We start from the raw sequence: 27,382 nt of genomic DNA on the forward strand, positions 1-27,382 counted from the left end.
CTCACTGTACCTCTGCATGGCGAAGTTCCACTGGTGAAATAATGACATTTCAATGGAAATCTGTGCAACCTCAATTGTTGCGAAATGGACTTCCGGTGGATTTCTCATGGAGTTTATATATTTTATTTTCTACCCAATTTGGAATGCCCAATTCCCAATGTTTTCTAATCCTTGTGGTGGCGTAGTGACTCACCTCAATCCGGGTGGCGGAGGACGAATCTGTTTCCTCTGCGTCTGAGACAGTCAACCCTCTCATCTTATCACGTGGCTTGTTGAGCATGTTACCTCGGAGACTTGGCGTGTTTGGAGCCATCACGCCATCCAACGCGGCATCTACGCACAACTCGCCATGCGCCCCACCGAGAGCGAACCACATTATAGCAACTGCGAGGAGGTTACCCCATGTGACCCTACCCTCCCTAGCAATCGGGCCAATTTGGTTGCTTAGGGGACCTGGGTGGTGTCACCCGTCAACTTGCTGAGCTACCCAGGCCCGCTTTCATGGAGTTTAATGTACTTTTACAGGTGAATACACTGCTTTGACCAATATGAAGTTGCCTAGTTTGGCAGTGATCTCTGTGTGTTCACAGTAGGGCCAGTAGTTCAGATTTTTACTAACATTTTCACTGGACCCATCAAAAAAAGAAAAACATTTTATTTGTAACAATGTAGTAGAGGTGTGAATCTTCATTGGCCTCAAGATTTCATTACGATTCAAAGGGTAACGATGCATCTTTTCCTCCAATTTGTATTATCAATACACACACTCAGTATTAAATTATTAATTTAAAATTAATCAATCCCTAGCCTGTAACTTTAACCACAACAATTGTTTGCTGGTCCAGGATGGCAACATGAGTGATCTATTTCTGTGAGATCTCAGATGTCAGCTTCTCCTTTCCACAACACGGGTAATGGAAATCGGCACAAATAGCGGGGTTTCTGCTCAAGAAATCAAGCATCTCATGTGCGCACTCTCCTGATGAGCAACATAAGCAATAGCTAAAGAAATAGAGAGTGCAAGTGCAGAGAGAGGCATTGGGAAGCAGAAGACAAAAAATAATTGAAAAATGAAAACCTCGCTCATGACTCCCAATCCACTGTCTCGTCATTATTTTCAGCAGTTTTTTTCCCTTCTCTATTCAAAGCAATTATGGTCACAAGCCTGTTTCAAGATGTTTGTTGACGTGTTCTCAGAGTAAACTCTCCCGTTGCTGTGTGCATGAGTTTGTGAATGAATTTTGGGGTCGTAGTTTCAGTTGGGGATGTTGATCGTGTGGTTGATACAGCCAGTCTGTGATCAGTTCTTGGCTTTAGTACGCTGGTGGCCAAAAGTGAATAAAAGTACCAATTTCTTTGCTTAAGATCAAAATCTGTACATTATTCAAAACTTTTGGCTGCCAGTATATATGCACATCTGACCATTTATTTCTAGCATCTCACTCTATCTCTTCTGCACACATAAGTGCCAATGTGCTGTTGCTGTTTAACCCTCTGGGGTCTGAGGGTATTTTGGGCCCTGGAAAAGTTTTGACATGCCTTGACATTTGTGCTTTTTTCAGTTGCTTAAAAACATATTAATGGCTAAAGTCTGATAACACTGTATTCAGCACAAACTGGGCTACAATAATATGTGAGCAACATGTGTATATACAGGTTTGTATTTTTGAGAAAATAATGTTTGAAAAACAAACATTTTAAGTCACTGAAATAAGGTCATATAACACATACTAAACACATACTAGCCTAGAGGTTTTGCTACAAAATGATGTGAAAACTATCCTGATCACTCATTCGTACAAAACAATATAGTAATTTAACTTTTGTAAGACAATTTTAGTGTTGAAAGGTAATATGCGAGGAGGTGTGAAAGATCATGAATATTCATTGTAATTCACACATGAGACAAAGCCTCTTCCCCTGGGCCTATCAATGAGGGATAGAGAATGAATGTGAGGTGACTTAATGATCCAAATCAAGTTTTAAGTTAAAGGTAATCTGACTATATATTTTATTTACATAAAGACTTTACTTAATTTTAGACCTACACTACTGTTAAAAGAAGTATCTTCTGCTCACCAAGACTGGATTTATTTGATCCAAAATACAGAAACAACATTGAAATTCTGAACTCTTTTTACAATTTAAAAGAACCGTTTTCTATTTGAATATATTGTAAAATGCAATTTGTGATCAAAGCTGAATTTTCAGCATCATTACTGCAGTTTTCAGTGTCACATGATCCTTCAGAAATCATTATAATATGCTGATTTTCTAATATGGGCATATTTAAAGTGCAATTTAACCCTAACACATATTTGTAAGCACAAGCTTTGTTGATTATGAGGCATTATAAACACTAGATAAAATATAATCTAAACATTCATATTATTTTTATATATTACATATCATATTTATATTATACAGCATACAATTGAAATGCCTGCTTTAGCTGAAACAGCATTTAAATGTAACTAAAATGTGCTTATTAGGAGTCATATTTCAAATGTCAATACTCTGAATCCTGTCTGGAAACAGTCCCACTAGTAAAATATGTACATGTTTATATAAAATAGCATGTTCATTTTTGTGACGTGTTTCTGAAATATGCTTGTGAGCACAGAGACTGCTGAAAGCTCACCCTTTTTATTTTCTTTATTTTACAAAAGCACAAGATTTTGTTGTTATTGTGAGTGTACACAAATAAAAGTAGACCCTTTATAGTCTCTAATGATGTCTTACACTTATCTGCATATCAAAAAATGAAGTATTTGAAGTTGTTTCTGCTGTAATGATGAAAATATCCAGCAGGACGCGCTGGTGAATAGTGATGCATTGGTGAATTGATTTTTCTCCCACCCTTAAATGTATATGTATGTGTGCAAGAAATATGAATATTTTTCATTAAATATTAGGTTTTCTTATAATCAATAATTCAAATCTAGCTTTGCTAGAAAATAAGTGAATGATTTTCTTTCATTAAAAGTTTTGGTAAAAATGTTCAGTACCAAATGTTTAAGTTTGCAATGAATGAAAACCATTACAAGATCTATGAATAGAAGTAGTGACGGCACATTACTGGCCTGATTGTGGCTGTGAATGTTCCATCAACAGGCCCAAAGTACTCTCACACTGGCTCTAGGACAGCAGGCCATATTGTTGAGCACTGAGTAATTTACAGATATTCAACAAATAAATAGGCCTAATGACTGAAATATTTCATTTTACAAAACTTTTATAGTTCCCAAAAAAAACAAAAAAGAGACGTAGAGATTATGCATTATAATAGGAACATTGATCACTGCAGGCAATTTGCAGTATAATAATAATAAAATGTCTATAGCATTTTTTGAAGGTGGTTAGTGGTGGTTTTGAAGTCAGTTTTAGCGTGCAGCATAATCTTTATAATCATCAACTTCAAACACTACACTTTTGCAGGTATATTACTACAATTCCCGAACACGTGAGTCTGCCTGGACGAAACCAGAGGGCGTGAAGATCATCCAGCAGTCGGAGCTTAATCCTCTGGCAGCTCAGTCTGGTGGAGCTGCAGCAGCTCCAAACAGCGCTGTCTCCACTGCAACTAGCAGCACTGCTACAGCTGTGCCTGCCTCAGTCTCCACCCAGAGCTTGTCCCCCACCCACACTCTCAGCACCAGCCCTGACCCCAGCACCAGCCCAACCCCTGCCACCTCCCAGCCCTCCAACTGTGAGTATTGGCACAGATAATTATTGTTGAAAAATCTAGCATACTGACAAAGGCCAAGAGATGATATTAGTGGTGCTGCTAAGGCTCACTCTTGCTTGAAAACAAACCTCTAACCCTACGTTTTAAATTCGTTACATAACTCGTCCCAGGAACATAAATGACCCCCATTTACACCTGGTATTATGATGCATCTCAGGTGATCCGATCACATTTGAGCAAGACACGTCGCTGTTTACACCTGGTCGCTGAAATGCATCTCCTGTGGCCATTTGTGTTCAGATTTCGAGGCGAGAGTCTCTGTTTCATGATGACATGCATCAATTACTTTGTCAGTGTGTTACAGCATGATAATACACTGCAAAAAAGTAATAAAAGACAAGGAAAAGCAAAAACCAAAGCAGCACACTGTTTTTACCAAATGCAGCTGAAATTTTAAGCAAAAACACACAATTTTTTGCAGAATTGTTATTTTAGTGGATTATCTGTATTAAAGGAGCTTTGGATATGAATGTTTTTCATCTACGATGGTTGTGAAGTGCCTACACAAAAAAATCATAAAACACTACAGCAAATCTGAAAACAAAAGAACAAATCAAAAAACACAAGGCCAAATCCTGAAATACAAGTCAGAAAACAAAAGCATAGAGAGAGAGTATACTGTTTTTTTATCAGAAATATAAGCCCTGATTTTATCTGTTTCTGTCTGATGCTGCTCATTAAAACGAAATCTGTAAAATTGGCCTACAATCACAAATATATATCATGCATCCCTAGTCACATTTTGCAGTGAACCTAACGTTCCTTCCCTGTCTTTGCTTTTTCCCTCCTGTAGCATCTGGTGTTACTGAAATGCCTCCAGTGGCCTCTACCCCGCCTGCCAGTGTGGCTGTGACGCCTGTCGCTGTGGTCAGTGTTCCTACGGTAACGGCTACTGTTACTACAGTGCAGACAATGCCACTGTTACATCAAAGTCTCCCTCCAGGCCTGCCTGTGGCCCAGCCGCCTGCTGCAATCCCAGGATTTCCCTCAGTTATGGTACCTCCATTCAGAGTTCCTCTGCCTGGAATGCATATCCCACTGCCAGGTATGAAAGATCGATTCCATACTCAAAGTTCCATAGTTTTCCTTGGGGTTTAGCAAAACAGAGGCGAGAGGGAACCACTTCAAAAAGGCTATTCTGCTTGTTCTTCATTAAGAAATGCATAGATCTAAATGCTATATCCTATAGTAAATCCTTCAGTATGTAGTGTTTTGTAGTGGCTATTGCTTGCTTGTAGAGTTTATTGTGGATTTGCAGTTAGTGTTGAGGAGGTGCAATCAAAATAGTCATAAGGCTGAGATTCCATCCACATATATTTATGCAAATTTTGGGATGCTCCATACAAAATGCTGGATGGAAACACCAAGATGCGAATAAAATTTCCAAACCATGCATAAAAACGAAAACGCTTACTCTAGGTGAATACATTGTTTTACTCTTTTAGAAGACATGCACATAAAGTGTGTGTGTGTGTGTGTGTGTGTGTGTGTGTGTGAGAGTGAGAGATCCTTTTTTTTTGTGTGCAATATTTCAAGTTTTTTTGTTGTTGCATACATTTGCAATTTGGATGGAATCATTGCTATGGTCACATTAAAGCCACAAGATGGCACCAACTTACTGGTTTCTTTGATTGTTCAGCCAAATGTGAATTCTAAAATAATCTTACTGCGGTGGTAAGGGACTATATGAATACATGGCCAATTTCTTGGTAATGTTCTTCTTCAATGTAGTTACTGACCAGTACTGCAGTTCCCTATGCGCATATTATGCAATAATATACAGGGGCACTATCTTACCTTAAGGGGGCACCAGAAACTCCACCGGCTGCCATTCCTCGTACATATGAACCAAATACCCCCCCCAAAGTACGTAACAATATGTTGTTGGCAGGTATGAAATAGGGCTGAAGAGACCCAATTTTGGATTGAACTCAGTTTGACTAGATGTGTTTTTACCTTTGCAGGGCAGTATTCTCATGAGACAACATTTGGCTCGAAGTCCTCATTTGTGAATTACTTTAAAAAATTTTTTAGGTATGCTGCCGGGTATGGTCCCTCCTCTAGTACCCATGATGCACCCACAACTGACGATCGCTGCTTCTCCTGCATCTCTGGCGAGGGCTTTTCCTCTTCCTGAATGGACTGAGTACAAGACAGCCGATGGAAAGATCTACTATTACAACAATCGTACACTGGAGTCCACCTGGGACAAACCCGCAGAGCTGAAAGAAAGAGGTATAATAGCCTTGATTTTGTGCACACATGCTTTTGAGTCAGTGATACTTTCATAAACATTACTGTATATGTATGAGCAGATAAGGAGCGTGACAACGCTAAAGATCGTCAGACTGATGATGATTCAGAATCCAAGGATGTAGACATGGAAGCCAAAGTTGACCCCTTTGGCATGCCAAAAGAAGTAAGTGACCAAATCACAGCAATTAAGACTAAAAGTTGTGCTGTAAGTGGTTTTCTTTTGTTTTGTTTTAGGTTTTTGTATAATTCACAATTGATCTTAAAATCATGTGCACATGAACTAGCTCATGTACTTGCAAGTTACTAATTCATGGAGTCATTCAGTCAGAATTTCATTATGTTGTCGGCAAGGTTTTCTGAAAAAGTGAGTCCATTTACCTGTTTTTGCCCATTTTAATGAATCCAATTCAACTACATATCATCAGTTATTCATTTCCATTATCAATAATAAATCCATTCATTGACCGCATTTACTGTAAATCCACACCATTCTTCAACCAATGTCCATATTCTTGCTACACCTTAATTCCAGAAACGCAATCTTTTACATAATGAAATATAGTCTACAAGCAATCGTACTCTGTATAACTGCATACGTTTACAGTAATTCACTTCTGCTCGTTCTTGTCATTGATTACTCTCCATTTAAATACTTCAGTCAAATCATTCTTTTTTATTTACGTTCTTAACAACAGCAGGATGATGGATGAAAAAGAGTTGCAGTGCTTTCAACCAGCTTTAAACTATAATCTCTCCTCCTCTCCTCAAAAATGTGCTTGACAAATTACATGACTTGTATTACACCTGCCTGTTATCTCATTGGTCTCAGAATTATGGAAACGGTCCATTTAAGGCGCAGTTATTTAAGGGCTTTGACTTTAATTATTTAAATGTAAACATGTTAATGTTTTTTTTGTGGGTATCTCTACACATTACAGGTACACATAAATCTTTGACACAAGTGTATCTATACATGCCATAAAATCAAGGGACATGCTGAAATTAAGTTGGGCAAAACCTTCTGGTGTTTTACAGTGGACTTTTTTTAATAATAGGATCAAGTGGGCAGATTCAATTCATATCAAACTTTATTTGCTAGAGAAACTTAAGTTTACATTGCCAATCCCTTAGTAGACATTATACACACACAAGTGTGCATAACTTTTAAATCTTAAAACTGTTATTTTCAGCCATTGAATCTCTATCGCGTACATGCTGGGTCTCTCTTGAGTGGTTTTGCACTGTGAAGACATACGGCAGCTTGTCGGTATCTCTGCTACACCTGTCTCGCCGCTTGTGTGTGAAGTCTCCATTGTCTGTACAGAAAATCCGCTGGTGTCTTTATTATACCATTTGACATGCATGACACGTAGTGAATAAGCGTGCACTGCTCCACACTATCAGTTTCTGTGCTAAGATGTGCCGTCGAGCATGTACCTGCAGGCCATTTTTAATATTAAAAATTTTAACCACATGAAGTCGGGTAAAACATTAGTGAAGTTTCAGGAAGTGAAAAAAAAAAATGCATTAACCTGTTGATACGCACCACCTTTTTGAGCACAACCCATGAAAATGACATACCTAAACTTAAATGGTTGTATTTACTGGACCCTTTGGAGTATGGACACCGTTGTAGTATCTTTTGAAAGAAGACACTTTGGGCTTTATTTAGAATTAATATATGTTGTTATTTTTTAAAGTTAGAGAAGCTAAAGTTTAAATTAATGGAAATATTTTGTGCTGAACATTTTTTTATAATGTAAAAAAAACAAGAATAAAAGTGCCAAGAAGTACAATGTTCTGAAAGCCACAAGTCTAAAGAATTTATGTTTTGAATTTGAAGATGATCTAACAAAAAATGAGGTTCCTGCAAACTTTTTTCTCTGTAAAATTGCTGCTGGTGAACAGCTTAAATTTAAGGCTCCGCCTTTCAAGAGGAAAATCTGACTGCGCTGCTTGGCTATTATGAATAAAACTATGCCGCATTTTTTTAAATAGACTTTGGCGACAGGCTCGTTTTGTTTACGAGACTCTAATATACAAGATCATATACAGTTTTACAACATGAATGCTGCTCAGATTGCTTAGTTTGTTGAAGAACGATGACAAGGGAAATTCTTTCAGGCGAGATCTCATGTAAACAATGGAGAATATATCAATATTTCTCAGATTTATCACTTTTAGGGACAAAAAGTGCTGTTGGATGTTTTTCAATGAACGCTTGTCATGGACAACTGACCCAATTGTGGCAAACTGGATTCATCTGGCGATCACGTTTTTATAACAAATGCATGAAGTCCTGTTGTGATTATTGCATGTTTTCATTTGTACTCCTGGCACAAATAAACAAATTGCTGTTTCTGGAGCATTGCTGTCGTGAAATAGAGATCGGATATCAGATGTATAATTTGTTAACATTAATTACATTTATAGACTGTAAATGATATATTAGATGTAAGCAGAGTGACGTCACCACCGTGGGTGGGGGAATTGCGTATCAACAGGTTAATTGCATTTTATGCATTTAATTATTATTATTTAAACAGTCAACTAATAACTGCAGAAATGAACATGTTAAATTTGCCAGCCCTAATATATATATATATATATATATATATATATATATATATATATATATATATATATATATATATATATAATATATGCATAATTTGTGTTATTTACAAGCATTGTAGATATGTTATGTAGATCAAGTGCTAAAACGATACTGCCTCTTTAAGAATTAACTGCAGTTCAGAGAGCTTCTCACAGAAGTGTTTTAGATGAGCACGTTAACGAGAGTGGAGTCGAATGGCTCCTTTACTGCATCCGTGCAGTGCCTGATTAGATTTAATGTTTAATTTTGGTTGTTTTTGAGAGACATTTTTCAGTGATAAACAGATTGCATGGATCTCGTCTTTGGACAAAGAGAATGAGTCAATTTAAATATTTACTTTCAACATGCAGTGAAAGAATCACTGTGCTCAACTACCCCATTATACTGCTCAATCCCTGGCAAGAGAAATTTGAAAATCTTCTCAATTAGCGTGAAATTGGTTGCATATGTGAGTGATTTTCCTCCATTGTAGAGGGTGGTGCATATAAATACAGATCATGGGATTTTAAGAATCTATTGTTTAAGTGAAGATTGTGATTTAATCTTAAAATATGTTTTTATGCAGCCTTATTAGGGTATTTTTTGGATGATTTTCTTTTGTCATGTTTAAGTTGCCCAGAGAGGAAGAGATGACCGAGGAAGAAAAAGCAGCACAGAAGGCCAAACCTGTAGCCACAAACCCTATTCCTGGTACTCCCTGGTGAGCCCCTTTATCTCTAACTATTCAATGATTAATGTTACTATTTTGAACCTCTTCAAAGGAACGGGTTTAACAGTAAAATGCAAAAAAATGTGTAAAGGTGTGTGGTCTGGACTGGAGATGAACGTGTATTTTACTACAACCCAACCACACGACTCTCCATGTGGGACAGACCAGAGGAGCTGGTGGGCCGGGCTGATGTTGACAAATACATTCAAGAGCCCCCCCACAAAAGGGGGCAAGATAACAACAAGAAAATAGGTAAAACGCTGACTTGTACTGCATAATTATGTGTGTTTTGAGTTGTACCGCATGGTGTATGTGATTTTAATGGGTTGTCTGAAATGGTTTATGAATGAACAGCATTATGAAGAAACAAGTAATTGTAGAACAAGGATTGTCACGATACTAACATTTATTTGCTGATGCCAATACTGGTGAAATAAAAAATAAAGGAGTAGTTCACCTAAAAATGAAAATTAATTTAAGTGCCACAGATAATTCTTTCATAATTTACTCACCCTTATGTCATCTCAAGTCTTTGTTTCTTCAGCGGAACACAAAGACCTTTTAATGGAGATGAGATATGTCTGTTTGTCCCTACAATGCAAGTACTAAAAAGGACATAAAGGTATCTTAAAAGGTAATACATTCGACTCCAGTGGTTTAATCAATGTCTTCTGAAGAGATGCAGTTGGTTTTGGGTGAGAACAAACCAAAATATAACTCCTTTTCACTGTAAATCTTACCATTGCTGTCTCCTTGGGGATCATAATTTCAAGCTCAATTAGGCTAGCACCATCTAGCACTCTGTACATGCCACAAACACGAGCATGTGTAATCGAGGTTGAAATCATGATTGTGCCTAGTGACTGCAATGGCAAGATGTACAGTAAAAAGGAGTTATATTTTGGTTTGTTCTCACTCAAAACCAACTGGATTGCTTCAGAAAACATGGATTAATCCACTGGAGTCTTATGGAATTTATGAACTTTTCCTTTAAGCTCCAAAATGACAAAGAATTTAGTTTGAAAGTCATATGAATTACATTTATGGTGTTTTCTATGTATTTTGAATCTATACGATAGCGTTGTGTAAATAGAAGTCTAAGATTTCAAGTTGGAATTGCCTGGAACTCTTCTCCAGGGTAGAGCTTTCAAACTTTTTTTGTTTAATTCAAACAGTTTGAGATTTTTACCATCTGGTTAATGAATTCTGTCTGTACTGTTGCAAGTGTAGAAAATGCTATTCTTTTTATTTTGAGTTTCTGAATTGACTTGAAAATTGACACCAAGTAACTTTCTGCAAGGATTTGTATTTTATTTTATTTTTTCTGACTGCAGGCATCAGCAAAGAGAGTCTTGAGACTGAGCCATTTACAGAAGAGAACCTGGAAGATGAGCCTTCTAAGGCTAAGAAGAGGAAGTAAGTAACACAGCCCTCAACACAACCCATAAGGGGATAACCACTGACCCCTGCAATACACCACACTGTAGTATTCTATGGAAGCAACCACACGCATCACAAAAATGTAATCTGTATTTCTAGTTATGTGAATCGAAAAGGAATTGGGCTGTTTTAGCACACAGCATAAGCCAATGTTGATTGGACCATTTATGACACAAAGAAACCTTATTTGGCATTTGCACCCAAATTACTGCCAACTTGTCTTGTTGTGGTAATCTTTAGTTTGGCTCTGTGAAAAAGTGGTGACTCCATATTGTCCAACGTTTACCAAATCGAATCAGTCACTGTTTTCCAATAGTGCTCATGTCTGCCTCCCCTTGACCCCAAACAGTGGTCTTGTTGCACTGGGGACTATTTTTCAGGGAACGCTTCTAAACTCTGGTGATGCCAACATGGGCCTCCAAGGTAACCCACCTTGCTTGACCTCTTTTTAGTCTCCATTAGGCAAACCCCAGTGAACAAATCAAAAACTTCAGCACTTCAGTGATATGTGATTTCATGTAATGCGAGTTTTGGGCAAAAATAGCATTATCAGTCTATTCCACTGTGGTTAATGCAAGAACTTTAAAAGTAGACCCCAGAATTTAAGCTTTTGATCACACCTACTTAAAGTCAAATATATTTGTTAATAGAATTATAGCTCGCATTGAGTGTGTTTACATGCACAATCTTACCCCGATTATGCCTTATACAGGATTCCCACAGTCATGGGAAATCATTCAAATTGTGTTTTTCAGGCCTGTTAAAGTCATGGAAATAAAATAAAAATAATAATTAAGCATGTAAACACACACACCAATGAAAGGGAAAAGGAAATCTCAAGTTGTGTTCTTCTCGAACACTTTTTCAACAAACAATTTTCAACAAGCGAAACAAAGTGAAATGTCATTCAAGAGCACTCTTCCTTATGCTGTCCTCCTCTCCCTTACAGGAAGGACGATGCAAAGGAGATGGAGGCAGAGAAAGATGCGTCCGTGGAAGCCGAGCTGAAGGCTGCTCGTGATCGGGCACTGGTGCCCCTAGAGGCCCGCATGAACCAGTTCAGGGACATGCTGCTGGAGAGAGGGGTAAAACACTTCAATCCAACGCAATACTCTAACCAGCTCTGTAATGTTAGACACATAAATCTGAATGGAAGCCCACCAAGGTACAATCTTAAGTTCATTCTTATTACTATCCTTTATTTTTATTGTTATCATTATTATTATCAGAATCTTATATTCCTCAACTCTGTCTGTCGAACAGTTTTCTTATCTGTCTTTTTTGCGGTGCACTTATACCCCTTTTCCACCAAAACGGTGCTGGTTACCAAGCTGGTGGTGGCTTGGGGGGTCTGCAGACCTCTTTCAGAATCAGCTCATGTTTTCACTAACTTGAGAGACAAACAATGATGTAACTTACTATGTTACCTCATAACCTGCGCAGAAATATGTTGCATCAGTCTTTGTTTACATGCCGTCCAAGTATTCAAGATTCATCTGTTTTAGATAAAATGCTCAGAAGTTTCAACTAACAGTTACAACAAATACAATTATTTTTGATGGACGGAGAAAATATAGTGGCTGGACCCGCTGTGCAACACAACATGCATAGGAACGAGATTTCAGTCAATTGACGTGCCATACATTGAGCATTTCCAACAGAGAAAGCTTAGTTGATATGTTTGTTTGTTCAATATACACTGCATATGACCTCTGTTGGTTTCTGTTACTAGACCAGCAAGATTTTGGGGCTAATGCTGAGCCAATTTTTCTGGCCCAGAATTGTTTTTGCCTTATCTGTGGTGGAAATACTGTAAGTGGAATGGTTCTAGACTGGGTAACCGGCACCCAGGTGGTGGAAAAGGGGCTTGAGTGAAGTCGTGTTAGATGATTTGTGCTTAACAGTAGTCTTCGTGCCCTCTCTTGAAAATGAGCTTAATGGAATCTCTAAAGCTGTTTCAGCTTTTGTATAAAAACTCTGGTCTGGTCTTGTTGACCCTGTACTTTTTGCTCTGTACTGTGGAAACAGATTCATTGATATGTTTTTGTTTTCTTTGTCCAGACTATTGGGAGCTTGCATTGGGGTAATTCCATGTCAAATCAACCAAAGGTTTAGAAACTTTCCTGGCTGTTTTTTTTTATATATATATATATTTAAAAACAATTATACTTTTTGAAACAAGATAAACATAAATAATAAATATAGTTGCAAGCAGAGATGAGGGGCCCAAGCACAACTGGTCCATTTCCACCCGGTGTCTTTCGGAAAATAATGTAAAGTGGACACATGCATTTGACATGATTCTAAACCATTTTGAAGCAATTTGGGTAAATATAAGAGGTCTGTTGTAAGAGCTACACTTCCTGCTGCCAGGTGGCGGCACTGTGACAGTGACCTAATGGGGCTAATCACATGGATTTGACTAAGACTAAGCATACATCTCAATTTAGATCTAAATCACACATTCCACTCAGAAGATATGAGACTTCCTGTTTCCCATTTTCACCATTAATTTAATGCCTCGCCATGGCAACACCATTCAATATATCAAAATATGTTCATAATTTAACATCTACAATGTCCTGGCATGATGTTGCACAAGTTTTGTGCCAGTCACATTAATCCCCTAGGAGTATTTAAAAGTTCAGAGCCTGTGATTTTCATGAAAAGCCAAAATGACCAACTTTCTGTTGGGCGGAGCTAATGACTGTATGAAAGTTGTTCGACCAATTTTGGTTAACTGTAGGTGAAAATGGGGGTGCTATAGAGCCCATTTTCAAGGGGGCACTACAGAACTCTGTACTACCTCTGCACAGAGTGGGGCAGTGGTGGCTCAGTGGTTGAGGCTCAGAGTTACTGACCAAAAGGTCAGGGGTTCAAGCCCCAGCACCACCAAGATGTTGGGCCCTTGAGCAAGGCCCTTAACCCTATCTGCTCCAGGGGTGTCGTATCATGGCTGACCCTGCACTCTTAGCTGGGATATGTGAAAAACTAATACATTTCACTGTATATATGCAAAACACTGTATGTATAATGTGTGACCACAATAAAGGATTCTATTCACTTTCAGTGCTTGGGCCCTAATGAGAGTCAAACTATTAAATGCTGTGGAATAATTTGAGTAATGAATTGTTTTGTAAAGGGGAGTGGGATGAATTTATGAAAATGTTCTCCGATAATGAAGCCAAAAAAGAAACATTAGAAAGGTGGCGCTATCATTTTATTTTTACACAGATATGGGTAGGTCTATTACTGAAATCAGTTGACTTGAGGACCTCTCGTTGCATTGTCAGTGATGTGGAAAAACATTGTGTGTTGTCTTTTAAAGGTTTGGAGTGCCTATAAATCCAGAAATTGTAGAGATATCTAAATATCTTTTTATATTCTGGTTCAGAACAAACTTTCCTCCTTTGTATCTTTCTTCTTAAGGACCTGGGCTGCATTTCACAAAAACATTGTAAGCTTAAATATATTGTAGAAACCATTGGCACCAATGGTCTCCACAATCAACTTAAGCTTGTGATCCTTTTGGGAAAAGCAGCCCTGTATAGTTAAATTTCAGAGATATTTCTGACATCCAAAAACAAAATAGAGGTATTGAACTAAATGAAGTTCCACACTTGTCGCTTAATCTTTATAATGGTGTATTTTGGGACTCTTGAAAAGGTTGACATCATTGTATGTGAATAAATGTAGGTTTTAGTTTGAACATTATTTGTAAATCAGACTTTTATTTTGTTGGACTGGAAAAACTAGCTTAACCCACATTTGGAATTTGACCATTGTAATTGGGCCAAATGTAACAATTAACATATGAAACCACACTGAGTGCCTTAAAAATAAAGATACAAAAAGGAAAGTTTGTTCTGAACCTGAATATAAAAGGATAAGATATCTTTAATATTTCCGGGGTTATATGCACGCCTAATCTTTATAAAACAACACAAAAAAGTGTTTATTCCCATTTTTGGACTTGCACCATTGGCATATAGTGCAACTAGGGGCGCTAAAGTCGCATATTTAGGGGTTTCAATGAATGTTCGCTAACTGGTTAGTTTAGCATTGTTGTGTTATGCTATTAGCTTAGCTGTACTGTGTTTACAATATGGCGTCGGAAGGTTGCGCATGCGCTGTAAATTGCCCCGGTCTCTTTAGGACTAGTGATTTATGATCTGGGTCAACACTAATAAAAACAGTTTCATTGATGCATATGAACGTCAGCGTGTTCCACAATGCACAAATAAACAGTAATCAGTTAAAGTGCTCAAATTCTCACACCAAAATAGGTAGCTACCTTTGGTATGATAAATGTACACTGCAAAGTGTCGTGTACATTACCATTATTTGTAAGGGAAACAGTATGTGTGAGCTAAGAATTAAAAACTTCTACATTACTATGTAGGGAAATGTATAATGGTCTGCACTTATATAGCACCTTAATTTAAACTTGCTGTATTCAAAGCACTTTACACTGTGTCCTATACTCTCACTCTCACACCAATGATGGCAGAGATGCCATGCAAGGTACTAGCCTACAATTGGGAGCAACTTGGGGTTCAGTGTCTTTCCCAAGGACACTTCGGCATGTGGAGTCATGTGGGCCGGGAATCGAACCACCAACCTTGCGATTATTTGCCAACCATGCTCTACCATCTGAGCCACAGCTGCCCCGCTTTTGAATCGTAATGTATCAACTCACAATTTCTACTTATGATTATGAGAATTATGATTAATTCTCTTATTGGAGTAATATTAGTCTCATGGCTTATTGACAATAATATTACACATATAGATATAGCTTTGAAGCTAAATGTTTTAGAAACAGTGAGATTATTTATCAAATTATACCACAGTCAAAATTTTAATGGGAAACATGAATAATTAATCATAACTCGTTATAATTAATTATGAACATTTGGATCGGTTAATAGATTCAATTTGATATAGCTTAATTAATATTATAATCAGTTTATTTGTTTGTCCAGTGAACACCCAGTATTGATTGTCTTATCAATTCTCAGAAAGGATATTTTTCGTGGCCACACAAAAATAATTCTTAGCATGGAGCTGAGATCGAATCTTTAAATTTGCATTGATTTACAAGCAGACCACAATCAACTCGCAAGAATGTACATAAGTTTATTTAACTAAAATACAAACACATAACTAATCTAAACAAAAATATACACACGAAACACTCATACATGGGAAAGGGAAAAGTGGAAAATAAAATTAATCTGGAACAGAATAGGGAAATGCAGTTATGAAAAGAATCCTTTGACGATTTGAGAGGACCATCAAGTTCTTAATTAAAAGCACCTTTTGTTACAAAGGGGGTTTACCTCTTATACTAAACATAGGTTCAGTTAGCTACTGGTGCTTGCAATTGCCTTGGCTGTTGAGAGAGCCCGAATGCAGTCGCAGGAGAACGTCTTGATGGTTCCTCGAGTCCATTGTGTTCAAGTTGCACTCAATTTCTTCCATGTTGAATGAAGAAATTAGGATGAACTGTGGTGTTCATTGACTCTATGGTCGAGGTAGTTGCACATGGCTTGAGGTGTTGAGGCCTACCAGCCTGCGACCTCTGGGTCGGCACGACCAGCGGTAGAGGGAAGAGAGAGTCAGGGGAAAGAGAGTCTGAGTAAGACGCGGGACGTGTCTTTTAACTTCTGCTTGAGGTCCCTCCTCTCGAGTCTGGCTTGACCAATGAGAAAGGTGCAATTTCCAAGTGGGAAATGTTCCTTTGTTTGGAAGCTGACTCATTTGCATGATTGGGGTTAGTTTTTAATGCGTTTCCCTTTATGCTCTGATTAATATAGCAAGCATACAATGCACGCTATCAGAATTATATAGGCCTACAAGCCCTCTCTGCAGTGATGAAAGGATTGTGTGTTCCTTGTGTAACTCGGGCAGTTGTTGTTGCCATCCTGTACCTGTCTCGCAGGTGCGATATTCAGATGTACCGATCCTGTGCAGGTATTGTTTCACGTGGTCTGCCACAGCAAGGATGATCAGCAGTCCTTCCTTTCTCCCTATATTGCTGTCTTAGCCGTCTCCCAGTATGGACATTGCCATTTCTTGCCCTGACCTCATCTGCAGTCCTCATGCCTCCATGATGCATGCCTAAGGCACGTTCACGCAGATGAGCAGGGACCCTGGGCATCTTTCTTTTGGTGTTTTCAGAGTCAGTAGAAAGGTCTCTTTAGTGTCCTAAGTTTTTATAACCGTGACCTTAATTGCCTACCGTCTGTAAGCTGTTAGTGTCTTACCGACTGTTCCACAGGTGCATGTTAATTAATTGTTTATAGTTCATTGAACCAGTATGGAAAATATTGTTTAAACCCTTTACAATAAAGATCTGTAAAGTTATTTGGATACAGTGGATACAAAATACAGTGTCCTGAAAATGGGACGTTTTTATTTTTGAGATATATAAGAAATCTCACAGCTGAAATGTTCTACCTGTACAATATACTTGCCTAGGTACCCCCGAAAAAGCTTTTAGGACTGAGACACGAGCCCTTCCCATTATAAGTTGACCCTAAAAGTGGAACTTTGAGAAATCTTGATTGACGTAAGTTCAAAGTCTACATAGCAAGAATGTGCAAAATGTTTATACATTTACATGTATCTTGTAATGTGCTCTAGAGATCAGTTTTTGTTCCAAGGAGCTAGGACCATCCTGAGCTGAGATAGTGAGGTTTCCATAAACGGCTGTCTAACCAAAAATTGTCATGCACCATGACACAAAGATGGCAGCTGTGGTTAAAGTAAAATAAAAATTAAAAACTGGTGGTTTTGCAATACCGATACAGAGGTAATCACTTTTAAAATTTAAAATGTTCAAGCAAACTTTGACCACTTGAGATGGATTAACCCTAAACTTATTTAAGTAATAGACCTACCTATTTTAAGCATACAAATAAAAAAGTGACACTTCCACCATGCTTTGCATAAAACTATCTGTGAAAATTGTCATATATATTTATACACACACACACACACACACACACACACTATATCTGTGGCATGTAATATTTTGGCTTTCAGAATAATTTATGTATTTCTTTCACCAGTAAATCTTTGGAGCTGGGGACCACTGGTTCAGTTGACACGGAATGACCCATTAGTGTATTTCTAGTTGATTGTAATTTCTGTACTACCTATAAATATTATGGATTATGGGACTTTCTTAAACCCTGAACATCCTGCTTGACCTGAATTAGATTCCAAATGTGTCATTTTAATTGGAGATCAATTGAAAATTGGATCATCAAATTGGTGCCAAAAGTTTGCACACCTACATAAGCTGTTTGAGTAAGCATTAAAAGCTGAATGAAGCGTTGAATTATTTCTTTGCTGTTAAAGTGTCTTGACTTTTATAGGATAAACTGTTCATTGGTAAGTCATCCCTTTTGTCCACTTCATACCTGCAGGTTTCAGCTTTCTCCACCTGGGACAAGGAGCTGCACAAGATTGTGTTTGACCCTCGATATCTGCTGCTCAACCCCAAAGAGAGGAAACAGGTACAAGTACTTGGGTCTTGGTGGTTTATAGAAGCTTTAAATGAGAGATATAAGCCTGCAAGTCCTGATTGGATGTGGACAACTTTGTGAATTTGCCTCTATTCGTCTGAGCAGGTGTTTGATCAGTATGTGAAGACTCGTGCTGAAGAGGAGAGGAAGGAGAAGAAGAATAAACTCATGCAGGCTAAGGATGACTTCAGGAAGATGATGGAAGATGCCAAACTTAACATTAGGTTTGTAGTTAGACTTGTATTGTAAACTGAACATATATTGTCTTGGCAGGTAGGTATTACAAGATACCACAGATAACTTTCCTTTCAACTTGTAGGACAACGTTCAGTGAGTTTGCGTCCAAACATACTAAGGATCCTCGTTTCAAGGCCATTGAGAAGATGAAAGAAAGAGAAGCCATGTTCACAGAGTATATGATGGCTTGGAGAAAGAAGGAAAAAGAAGACTCCAAGAACAAAGTAGATAAGGTCTGTAACCAGTCTCCCACAACCACTCAGAAATGACTAGCCGCGTCTTATCGTTAAAGGTAATTAAATGTATCTGGTAATAGGTGCTGTATTGTGGTGTTTCTAATCCAAAAGTTTTTATCCAGAAGTTGAGGAAAAGGCCATTCATATAGAGGGTCAATAGTGGTTTTTGCCAGTATCGATAACTAAAGGTTGTTGAAAAGGCAGATAACTGTGTCATAGTAAGGAAAGACCATTTTTTTTACATTCTTTAAATCTATTAAAACCATCAGCCGAATAACCATAGTCTAAAACTAATAAAATTCCAGATGCAGTTTATTGTGCAACTAAACTCCTAATAAAAAGATTTGGTGCAAAATGCAGGCCTTTTACTGTAACCAAGCCTGAAACACACCGTGACTCTTATTTTGAAACGACAGAGACTTGGTTCCATTACAACGCTCTGGTGAATATAGATGAAATTTGGTAAAAATAGTCTACTTAACTACAGATGAAAAATTATGTATATAAACAGTATATATGTATATGTACAGTAAATGTTTGTGTACATGTATATCAGGGCTGTCAATTAATTAAAAATTGTAATCAAATTACTTGGCATGCAGATGAATTAATAGCAATTAATCGCATACATCATTATTTGCTGAGAAAGGCCCCCAAATAAAGATAATTCATATAAATGAAGCCTAATAATTTAAATATGTATAAATATAACATGCAGGGCCTATAATAAATATATAATATAGATTGAAACTTGAAATTTTGTATTAAAGTTTGAAATAAATTGCATAATTGTGGCAGATGAATTAAGCATTGATTAGACAATACAAAAAGTGGCTTAATAACTTAATATATTGTTTTATTCTCATATCATTGATCAAGCCTACAGTTGACAACAATCTGTTATGCATTCAGACTGATGTGTTTGGAGCAACTCACTGGTATTCAGCATCATAATCGTCACATTAAGACGCTTTGTCAAGTTAAAAGTAGTGGAAACTTAGAAAATCAGGTCTTAAGATTCTGTATTCTGTTGTGCTTCCTCCTGACTGAGCGGTTCTCATTCTGTTACTGCGCAGCTTTTGAGGTTTGTTGAGGCGTGCTATCACCTACTGATGCAACTCATAAAACACATTACTGCAAGCTTGAATTGTTTTTATGGTAGGAAAATCCATACTTTTATTATGGAATTTACGTATGCGTCAGGGTGCATGATTAATTGTGTTAATTTTTTTAACACGTTATTTTTCTATACAATTAATCGGCCTTAACATGTTTAATCGACAGCCGATATATATATATATCTATTATATTTATTTTAGGGGTGTAAACATTTTTTAATTGTATCATACAACGCTCATTATATAATGTATTGTACGATACATAGACAAACACATTATAGTGCAATATTGAGAGCAGCAGAACAGTCTTCTCCCGGAGATGAGGTGCTGAGCTTCCACAGGAAAACAGCGCAACACACTTGAACAACGGTATCATGTCCTGGTGCTATAGTACATCAAACAACGACATCACCACGCAAATCGTTGGATTTGTGAGGCAGAAACAGCAGCAGATATTTTAAGTCACCTCTTCCAATCGACACTGAGCGTGACACTATTAGTTATAAGTTACGAGTCATGACTATCAAAAAACAGTTTATTCAGAAAACCAACTTCATAAGAAAACAGCAATCACATGAGACTTATTATTATCTGCTTTTGACTTCAAAATGTCTCACAGCAAAACTCACAGCACTTGTGCATATGTTATTAGCTAGTAATGATGGCAGTAAAGTTTACATGCAAAGTGAAATGGGGAAGAGGGGAAAAAGATGACGTGTGCCGATCGATTTTTGCTTAAGCCACAAAATAATATTGGATTATGTACATATATCGTAAAAACAGAGGTCAGGTAGTTTTTGTTTTTCACCACTAAATAACATTGAAAGGAGTTTTTTGTCACTTCAGTCACTTCAGCTTGTTCACAGGGGCCTTTCAAACAACAAGGCATGATTTTCTATAAAGCTGCTTTGATACTGTGTTTTGTGAAAGTGCTATACAAATATAAATGACCAGAGTGTAGACAAACTTATTTTCTCAAGAAAAACTTGAAAATTGTGAGTTCATATGAGTTTTTCTCAATAAACAAAATAAATTCAATGCTGTTGTTTAAGATACTTAGAGCTCTGCTTTTGTTGTCAATGTCTGATACTTTTGTGGCATTCCTGATTTAAAAGACATTTATGTTGAATCCTTGTACAAGTTTGAGGAAAACATTTGTGGGTGCTCTTATCGTATTTTGAGGCTATACATCGTATCGTGAAATCTGTGTATCATTACATGCTATATATATATATATATATATATATTACTAGATGAGGTTTAGTGAATAAGAAGCTTTATATTTATTCACAAGATTTAAAGTTGGAGACCAATGTATGTGATAATTGTGTGATATGTGATTATGTCCTAGCTTCAATTTAAAACATTTTAACAAAATAATAAAATATGCATCGAAGTGGGATAAAAGTATGGATGAATATCATCAATGATGAAAGAATTAGAAATGGTTAATCCCCACGAGTTGTCAGTCCTTATTTCACCTCTAGAGGCTGCTGTTATACTGCTGTAGTATCATTCCGCGTCAGCCACAGAGAAACGCAGAGGAATTAAAATATATATTTTTTTTAAAGTCGGTCTTCAACCGCACTTTAATAGCTCAAGTTAATATCAAGTAACTAAGTTTTAGACACAGTATGGACCGCTATTTTGTCTTAATATTGATAGTTCCAAAAAAAAGCCTAAGCATGATCAACTATTATCTTGGAGTAATGCACAGACCAACAGCTTATAATATATCAGTACACTGATACCACTTTGTGGTTGCAGGTGAAGCAGGACTTCTTTGATTTACTGTCAGACCATCATGTGGACATCTCACAGCGCTGGAGCAAAGTAAAGGACAAGCTGGAGACAGACCAGCGCTACAAAGCCGTGGAGAGCTCAACCGCTAGAGAAGAACTGTACCAACAGTATGTGGAGAAGCAGGCGAAGGTTAGAAGGATGCACTGCGATCGGTTACTCCATGTACTGTTGCTTTAACTTAGTCTACCCATCCTACATTAGTTCTTTCACTGAATTTTCTGTTCCAATTGGAAAAATGTCAGATTATGGAAGTTAGATGTTGTGAATGTTGTTTCACGTTGTCTTTTAATGTACAACATTCATGTTTTGTTCTGTTCGCTTGGTTATTTGCTGCTGTTCTTCTCATCAGGAGTGTCTTTGTGTTGTCTAGAGTGTGGACTCTGAGAAGGAGAAGGAGCTGGAGAGACAGGCTCGTATCGAGGCCAGTCTGAGGGAGAGAGAGCGGGAAGTGCAGAAAGCTCGATCTGAACAGACAAAAGAAATTGACAGAGAGAGAGAGCAGTACAAACGAGAGGAGGCCATACAGCACTTCAGAGCTCTCATGTCTGATATGGTCAGTGCTGGCTCACGCTTGGAAATCATTGCTCCAATAACAAATTGTGTGTCATGTTGTGTCCTAAACTGACATACCCATGTTTGCACATAGGTAAGGTCAACCGATGCTTCCTGGTCAGAAACAAGGCGCAATCTGCGTAAAGACCATCGGTGGGAGACGGCCTCTCTGTTGGAGCGACATGAGAAGGAGAAACTGTTCGAGGAACATGTAGAGGCTCTTACCAAGAGGAAGAAGGAACATTTCAGGCTGCTATTAGATGAGACCTCTATGGTGAGAAAGGGATTGTTAAAAGCCATATAAAAAATAAAATATATCCAAAATATCCATATTTCCACACATGGCAATGGTTGGAAAATTGAGAAAAACTGTCATTCATATATATAAATATTTTATCATCATGACTATTATTTAGCTTTTTTCCATTGTAAAAGTTGTTCGATTATGCATAGCAATCACTCTTCTTTAGCTAAACATTTATGTCTTTTGATTGGCTCATATTTTTGGAACAAAATCTATCAAATAACTTAAAGCCAGTTACTCTTTTATTTGTCGATTTGTTTTCTCTCATTTGACAGTTTGAGTGTTAATTCTGAAACCTGCACACGCATAAAAAACTGTTACATCTCAGTTGTACATTAAATGGTTGCTGTAGTAGTAGTTGTTTATGAAGTGACCATGTTCTTATGCTTCTGATGTCACTGTTTAATGGTAGATCACCCTGACGACCACATGGAAAGAGGTGAAGAAGATCATCAAAGAAGACCCACGCTGTATAAAGTTCTCCAGCAGTGATCGAGTAAGTGGAGATGTTCGGTTTCTATATCATGCTGTTGTTGTTTATGCATCATGTGGCTATATTTGACTTCTGTTTATCTCTTAACCATCTAGAAAAAACAACGGGAATTTGAAGATTACATAAAGGACAAATACATCACAGCCAAAGCTGACTTTAGAAGTCTCCTGAAAGAAACAAAATTCATCACATACAGGTATGCATGTTTCACAGTCTGTTCTTAAAGGAATAGTTCACCCAGAATTTAAAATGGTCCCCCTTTCTTTCACTCTCACATTGTTCCAAACCTCATGCAGATTCTTGGCCTCATTCACTTTTTACCATATGATGAAAGTGAATGGTGACTGAGGCTAACATTCTGCCTAACCACTCCTTTTGTGTTCCATGGGAAAAATAGTCATACAGGAATGGAACAACATGCGGGTGAATAAATGATCAATTTGAATTTTTGATGAACTATCCCTTTAATATCTCAGGATTAAAAATGATTTGTTAAATTCTCATTCTCATTCTCTGTTTAGATCACGGAAGCTCATGCAGGATTCAGACCAACACCTGAAGGACATTGAGAAAGTCTTACAGAATGATAAACGTTACCTGGTCCTCGAGTGTGTTCCAGAGGAACGGCGCAAACTCATCATGTTCTATATTGAGGATCTGGACCGCCGGGGACCCCCACCGCCCCCAACGGCCTCAGAACCCACCCGCCGCTCAACAAAGTGAGGTACTACTGGCTGCTAAAGGACTTGAGCACGAGTGGCCCTGCGTTCATCATAGCACAGTGTTAAAAGACATCATGTAACTTTGAAACATCTATGTTACCTACTCAAACTGTGCTCAAAGTACGCCCTCTGGTTGTAGGCTAGTTGTTCAAGGGATAGTTCACCCAAACACGAAAATTATGTTCTCCTGTTGTTACAAACCTGTATGATGTTCTATCCTCTGTGGAACACAAAAGTGACCATTCTCCATTTGTGTTCCACAAAAGAAAGTCATACAGGTTTGGAACAATAGGGCGATTAAATAACCATTTTCATCTTTGGGGGAACTAATCCTTTAATGTCAATCTTTGAACCTGCAGGGTTAAATGTATTCACGCTTGGTACTGAAGCCCATTGTGGCAATGATGTGGAGTATCAATTTAAGTACGCTGCTAATATGACATGGCAATGCAGGAGAGAGTGAATCGAGTCGTGCACCTTCCAATCCATGTGTATATGAAATGTTTCTTAAAGTGGTTTGATTCAGACATGTTGCTAGATTTCTGTGTGTGTTAACTGGAAATAAATGCAAAATTTTTTGTTTTTTTTAGCAGTTGTGTTTTCTTGTTTTCTGTCACTGAACTCAAAGAATACAATATTTGTTCCTCTTGATTTTTATTAAATGTTTTCCCCATTTCTTTATAAAATTAGAACAAGCAGAGCATTGCTACATTGTTTGACTTCCGGTTTTATGCCATCACTTTGTTGCATCAATCAAACCATACAGTAGTTGGGTTCTGAAATGATGCATGCACCTTCATGAAGTAAAATGAGAACTGAAAGTTGAAACGTTGATGAAACAAATTCTATTAGCCATTAGCATCCTCAGCCTGCCACGCTTAGAATCAAACAGACATAGCCTGAATACTGTTTCAGTTAAAACATTTCCTCACACTACCTTAAAAATATATATATATATAGTTCAACCCAAATAATGTAATTGTCATTTACTTAACCTCACGTTCTTCCAAAACCATGTAACTTTTCCTCCGTAGAATACAAAGGATGTTGTCTGTCACAATTCACTTTCATTTCATCTTTTTTCCCATATAATAAAAGTGTACGTTGACTGAGACTAGCATTTTGCCTAACATCTCATTTTGTATATGACCAAGTCTTACAAGTTTGAAACAATATAACAGGGTAGTAAATGATGACAGAATAAGTTTTGGGTGAACTATCCATATTAAACCCTTTCACATGACTTGCTTTAATGTTACCCAATTAATTGAGCTCCTCAAAAGGAGTGTTACCCAAATGTGCATTGGTCAAGTGTTGCAACACAACTCAAAGCTCATACTAGTTCAAAGTGCATCAAATGATTGCCAAACAATTTGTATGATATTACATGGACTTGGAAAATCAGAATCTGGCATATTGATATACAAAGAAAATGTGTTGTCTTTTTTTCCTTCAGCCAAGTATCGTAACAATCGGCAGAGGTTTTTTGTTCTAAGCTCAAATACATTTCATTTGTTTTTACTGTGTACACTTTCCGCGTTCATGTTGCCTAAAAACAGATTCAGTGACGCTTTCTGCAACAATTTTCATGTGGAGAATTCAAAATTTGAGCATTTGAAGCTCTGATGCAGGTCATGTGAAAGGGCCTTTAGTAAAATAAAAGGTAAAACAATCCTCTATTGCTTTGCATCTCCAACAAAAACTACAGTGAGGGAGAATATGCAAAAAATTTAAAATGGAAGCAGTCCAAAAGCCAGTGTCATTGTCCGTGGTTTGTGGTGCACCTTCAAGTTTTACATTTGTTAATGCAGAAAAAACAGTCTGCTGTAAAAGGTGAATTTCTTCTTTTGAAGCTGAAGTCTCCACTAATAGTGAGGCTAACCGTCACACATTCTGTCCCTTTTGTTGTTATGATTATGGGAGACTTGCTAGCTACATGCTAGTTGACCTTGTCCTGAAATATATAAAGGTTGTTGGTGGCGGCAACTGCGATGATGTTCTCATTGGGGTGCCAAGCCGTGTGAAGGATCTTCTTACTGAAGTCCAGACTGTCCACACTGATCTCGTCTTTGCGGCGTTTGCCACCAACAGAAACCTTGCGTGGTTTGAGGATGGCTCGGGGTTTGCCGTTCTCCCGCGAGGCCTCCAGAGTCACGTCCCGCTTAGTGTTTCGATCAAACATACGGAAGAAGTTGTTGTAGGAGCCTGTCATTAGGACACTAAAGGGAAAAGAATATGACAATTACTGGTAGTTGCAAGAAGCTAAAAAAAAGAACTGGTAGTCAAAGTCACAAAATAATGCAAAATCTGACTTTCGATATTTTTGACATACCTGTCAGTCCCATTCCAGACACATTCAAATTTGTCGAAGATGCAGTCGTTCTCATACAGAGAGCATAGCTTACTTCTAAGGTAGTCATGGACCTGTAAAAGACAGAACCGGGCACAGGGGATCAAAAACTCAGTCCACAACACACTCACTAAACCGAGTCCTGTGCATTATTTTGCAACGACAATAAGACATACTATATCTATAATTTCGAGCAAGGAAAAGAATACGAGGTAATTTTGGATAAAATCATCTGCTAAACACGCAAGGGTGTTTCTTCTACTTTGGGCAACTTTATGTCTTTGGGGATGATTTTTGTTTAATCTAACAGATTTAAACTAACCGATATTAACTTAATGCCTACTAATTAAAAATGATCACATTGGCTTTTTATTCCATCACTCGCTGAGCAAAAACGTTGCGCACCCTCTTGTGCACAGTTGGTGTGTGCACTCTGTGTCTGGCTCTGGTCATGTGGGACACATGCCTGTTTCCAAATATAGACTCTAACACAAGACATTCAATGAGGATAATTGACACATCTGTGACGTATAGGATCATGTTTCAGTGAATCGATCCCAGAGAAACCGTCGCTATTGACACTCTTCGAGAAATATTTCAGCATCTTCCACTCATATTACGTTAAGTGTGGTCTTGTTTGATTCAGAGGTGTCTACTGTAAGTTGTGATATGCCATTTTCTAAATCGTGTTTATTTTTCATGAAGTAATCAAAATGTTAAGATAATTGTTTGTGGATTTCACACATTAATACTGTAGTTTGGTCTCTGACTAAATCACATTTTCTTGTTATATTCTACTAATCAAAACCTTTCCAAAAATATGTTTTTACCGGTTTTAAATATTGTTTTGATCACAAATTTGTAAATTCTGAAAATTTAACCGTTCTAATTTATCAGCAAATGTGGTCTTTTAGATTTGGTCAGATCAGCTATATTCATTGTAAAGACAAGCGTCTAAGCTTTAAAACAACCCTTATTTTGTGCAGATCAAGCAATTGGTTGTTGAATAATACCATCATATTATTTTACGTGCTCAGCACCCCTTAGAAAGCCTGGTATCTGCCACTCCGGGTATGAAAATCAGTATATAAATACTAAGTACATGTTTAAAACTGCGATCATATAAACAGAGTAAAATATACACAAACCATTTAAAGATTTGTGAAAATTATTTCTATATATATATTTTTTTTAAATGCATAATGTTATGACAGCGTCATTTCCACTACAAACTATTTTGCACCTAATAATTTCAAAAAGTC

The 27,382-nt window shown here is 37.5% G+C and overlaps 2 protein-coding genes across 3 annotated transcripts in view; one reads left to right on the top strand and one right to left on the bottom strand.

Annotated features, from left to right (window-relative positions):
- The window catches only part of LOC127624864 (transcription elongation regulator 1-like), a 34,155-nt gene extending 8,531 nt beyond the window's left edge, over window positions 1-25,624 (top strand). Inside the window, exons 4-20 of the mRNA XM_052099817.1 lie at window positions 3,439-3,709; window positions 4,542-4,793; window positions 5,783-5,983; window positions 6,064-6,167; window positions 9,233-9,321; window positions 9,422-9,582; window positions 10,665-10,746; window positions 11,720-11,855; window positions 18,207-18,296; window positions 18,411-18,529; window positions 18,625-18,775; window positions 21,664-21,828; window positions 22,070-22,252; window positions 22,346-22,525; window positions 22,968-23,051; window positions 23,144-23,244; window positions 23,570-25,624. Of these exons, the coding sequence (XP_051955777.1) occupies window positions 3,439-3,709; window positions 4,542-4,793; window positions 5,783-5,983; window positions 6,064-6,167; window positions 9,233-9,321; window positions 9,422-9,582; window positions 10,665-10,746; window positions 11,720-11,855; window positions 18,207-18,296; window positions 18,411-18,529; window positions 18,625-18,775; window positions 21,664-21,828; window positions 22,070-22,252; window positions 22,346-22,525; window positions 22,968-23,051; window positions 23,144-23,244; window positions 23,570-23,771 (2,571 nt within the window). The 3' untranslated portion in view covers window positions 23,772-25,624. The remainder of the gene's footprint in view (window positions 1-3,438; window positions 3,710-4,541; window positions 4,794-5,782; window positions 5,984-6,063; window positions 6,168-9,232; window positions 9,322-9,421; window positions 9,583-10,664; window positions 10,747-11,719; window positions 11,856-18,206; window positions 18,297-18,410; window positions 18,530-18,624; window positions 18,776-21,663; window positions 21,829-22,069; window positions 22,253-22,345; window positions 22,526-22,967; window positions 23,052-23,143; window positions 23,245-23,569) is intronic.
- A 73-nt stretch (window positions 25,625-25,697) lies between these two features.
- Window positions 25,698-27,382, bottom strand: part of LOC127624865 (serine/threonine-protein phosphatase 2A 55 kDa regulatory subunit B beta isoform) — a 64,285-nt gene continuing 62,600 nt past the window's right edge. For both annotated transcript variants that reach the window (XM_052099818.1, XM_052099819.1), the window contains exons 8-9: window positions 26,103-26,194; window positions 25,698-25,989 (exon numbers count right to left, since the gene is read on the bottom strand). In XM_052099818.1, the coding sequence (XP_051955778.1) occupies window positions 25,710-25,989; window positions 26,103-26,194 (372 nt within the window). In that variant the 3' untranslated portion in view covers window positions 25,698-25,709. The remainder of the gene's footprint in view (window positions 25,990-26,102; window positions 26,195-27,382) is intronic.

This window comes from Xyrauchen texanus, chromosome 31 (assembly GCF_025860055.1).
Source record: "Xyrauchen texanus isolate HMW12.3.18 chromosome 31, RBS_HiC_50CHRs, whole genome shotgun sequence".
In the NCBI taxonomy this organism is placed as follows: domain Eukaryota; kingdom Metazoa; phylum Chordata; class Actinopteri; order Cypriniformes; family Catostomidae; genus Xyrauchen; species Xyrauchen texanus.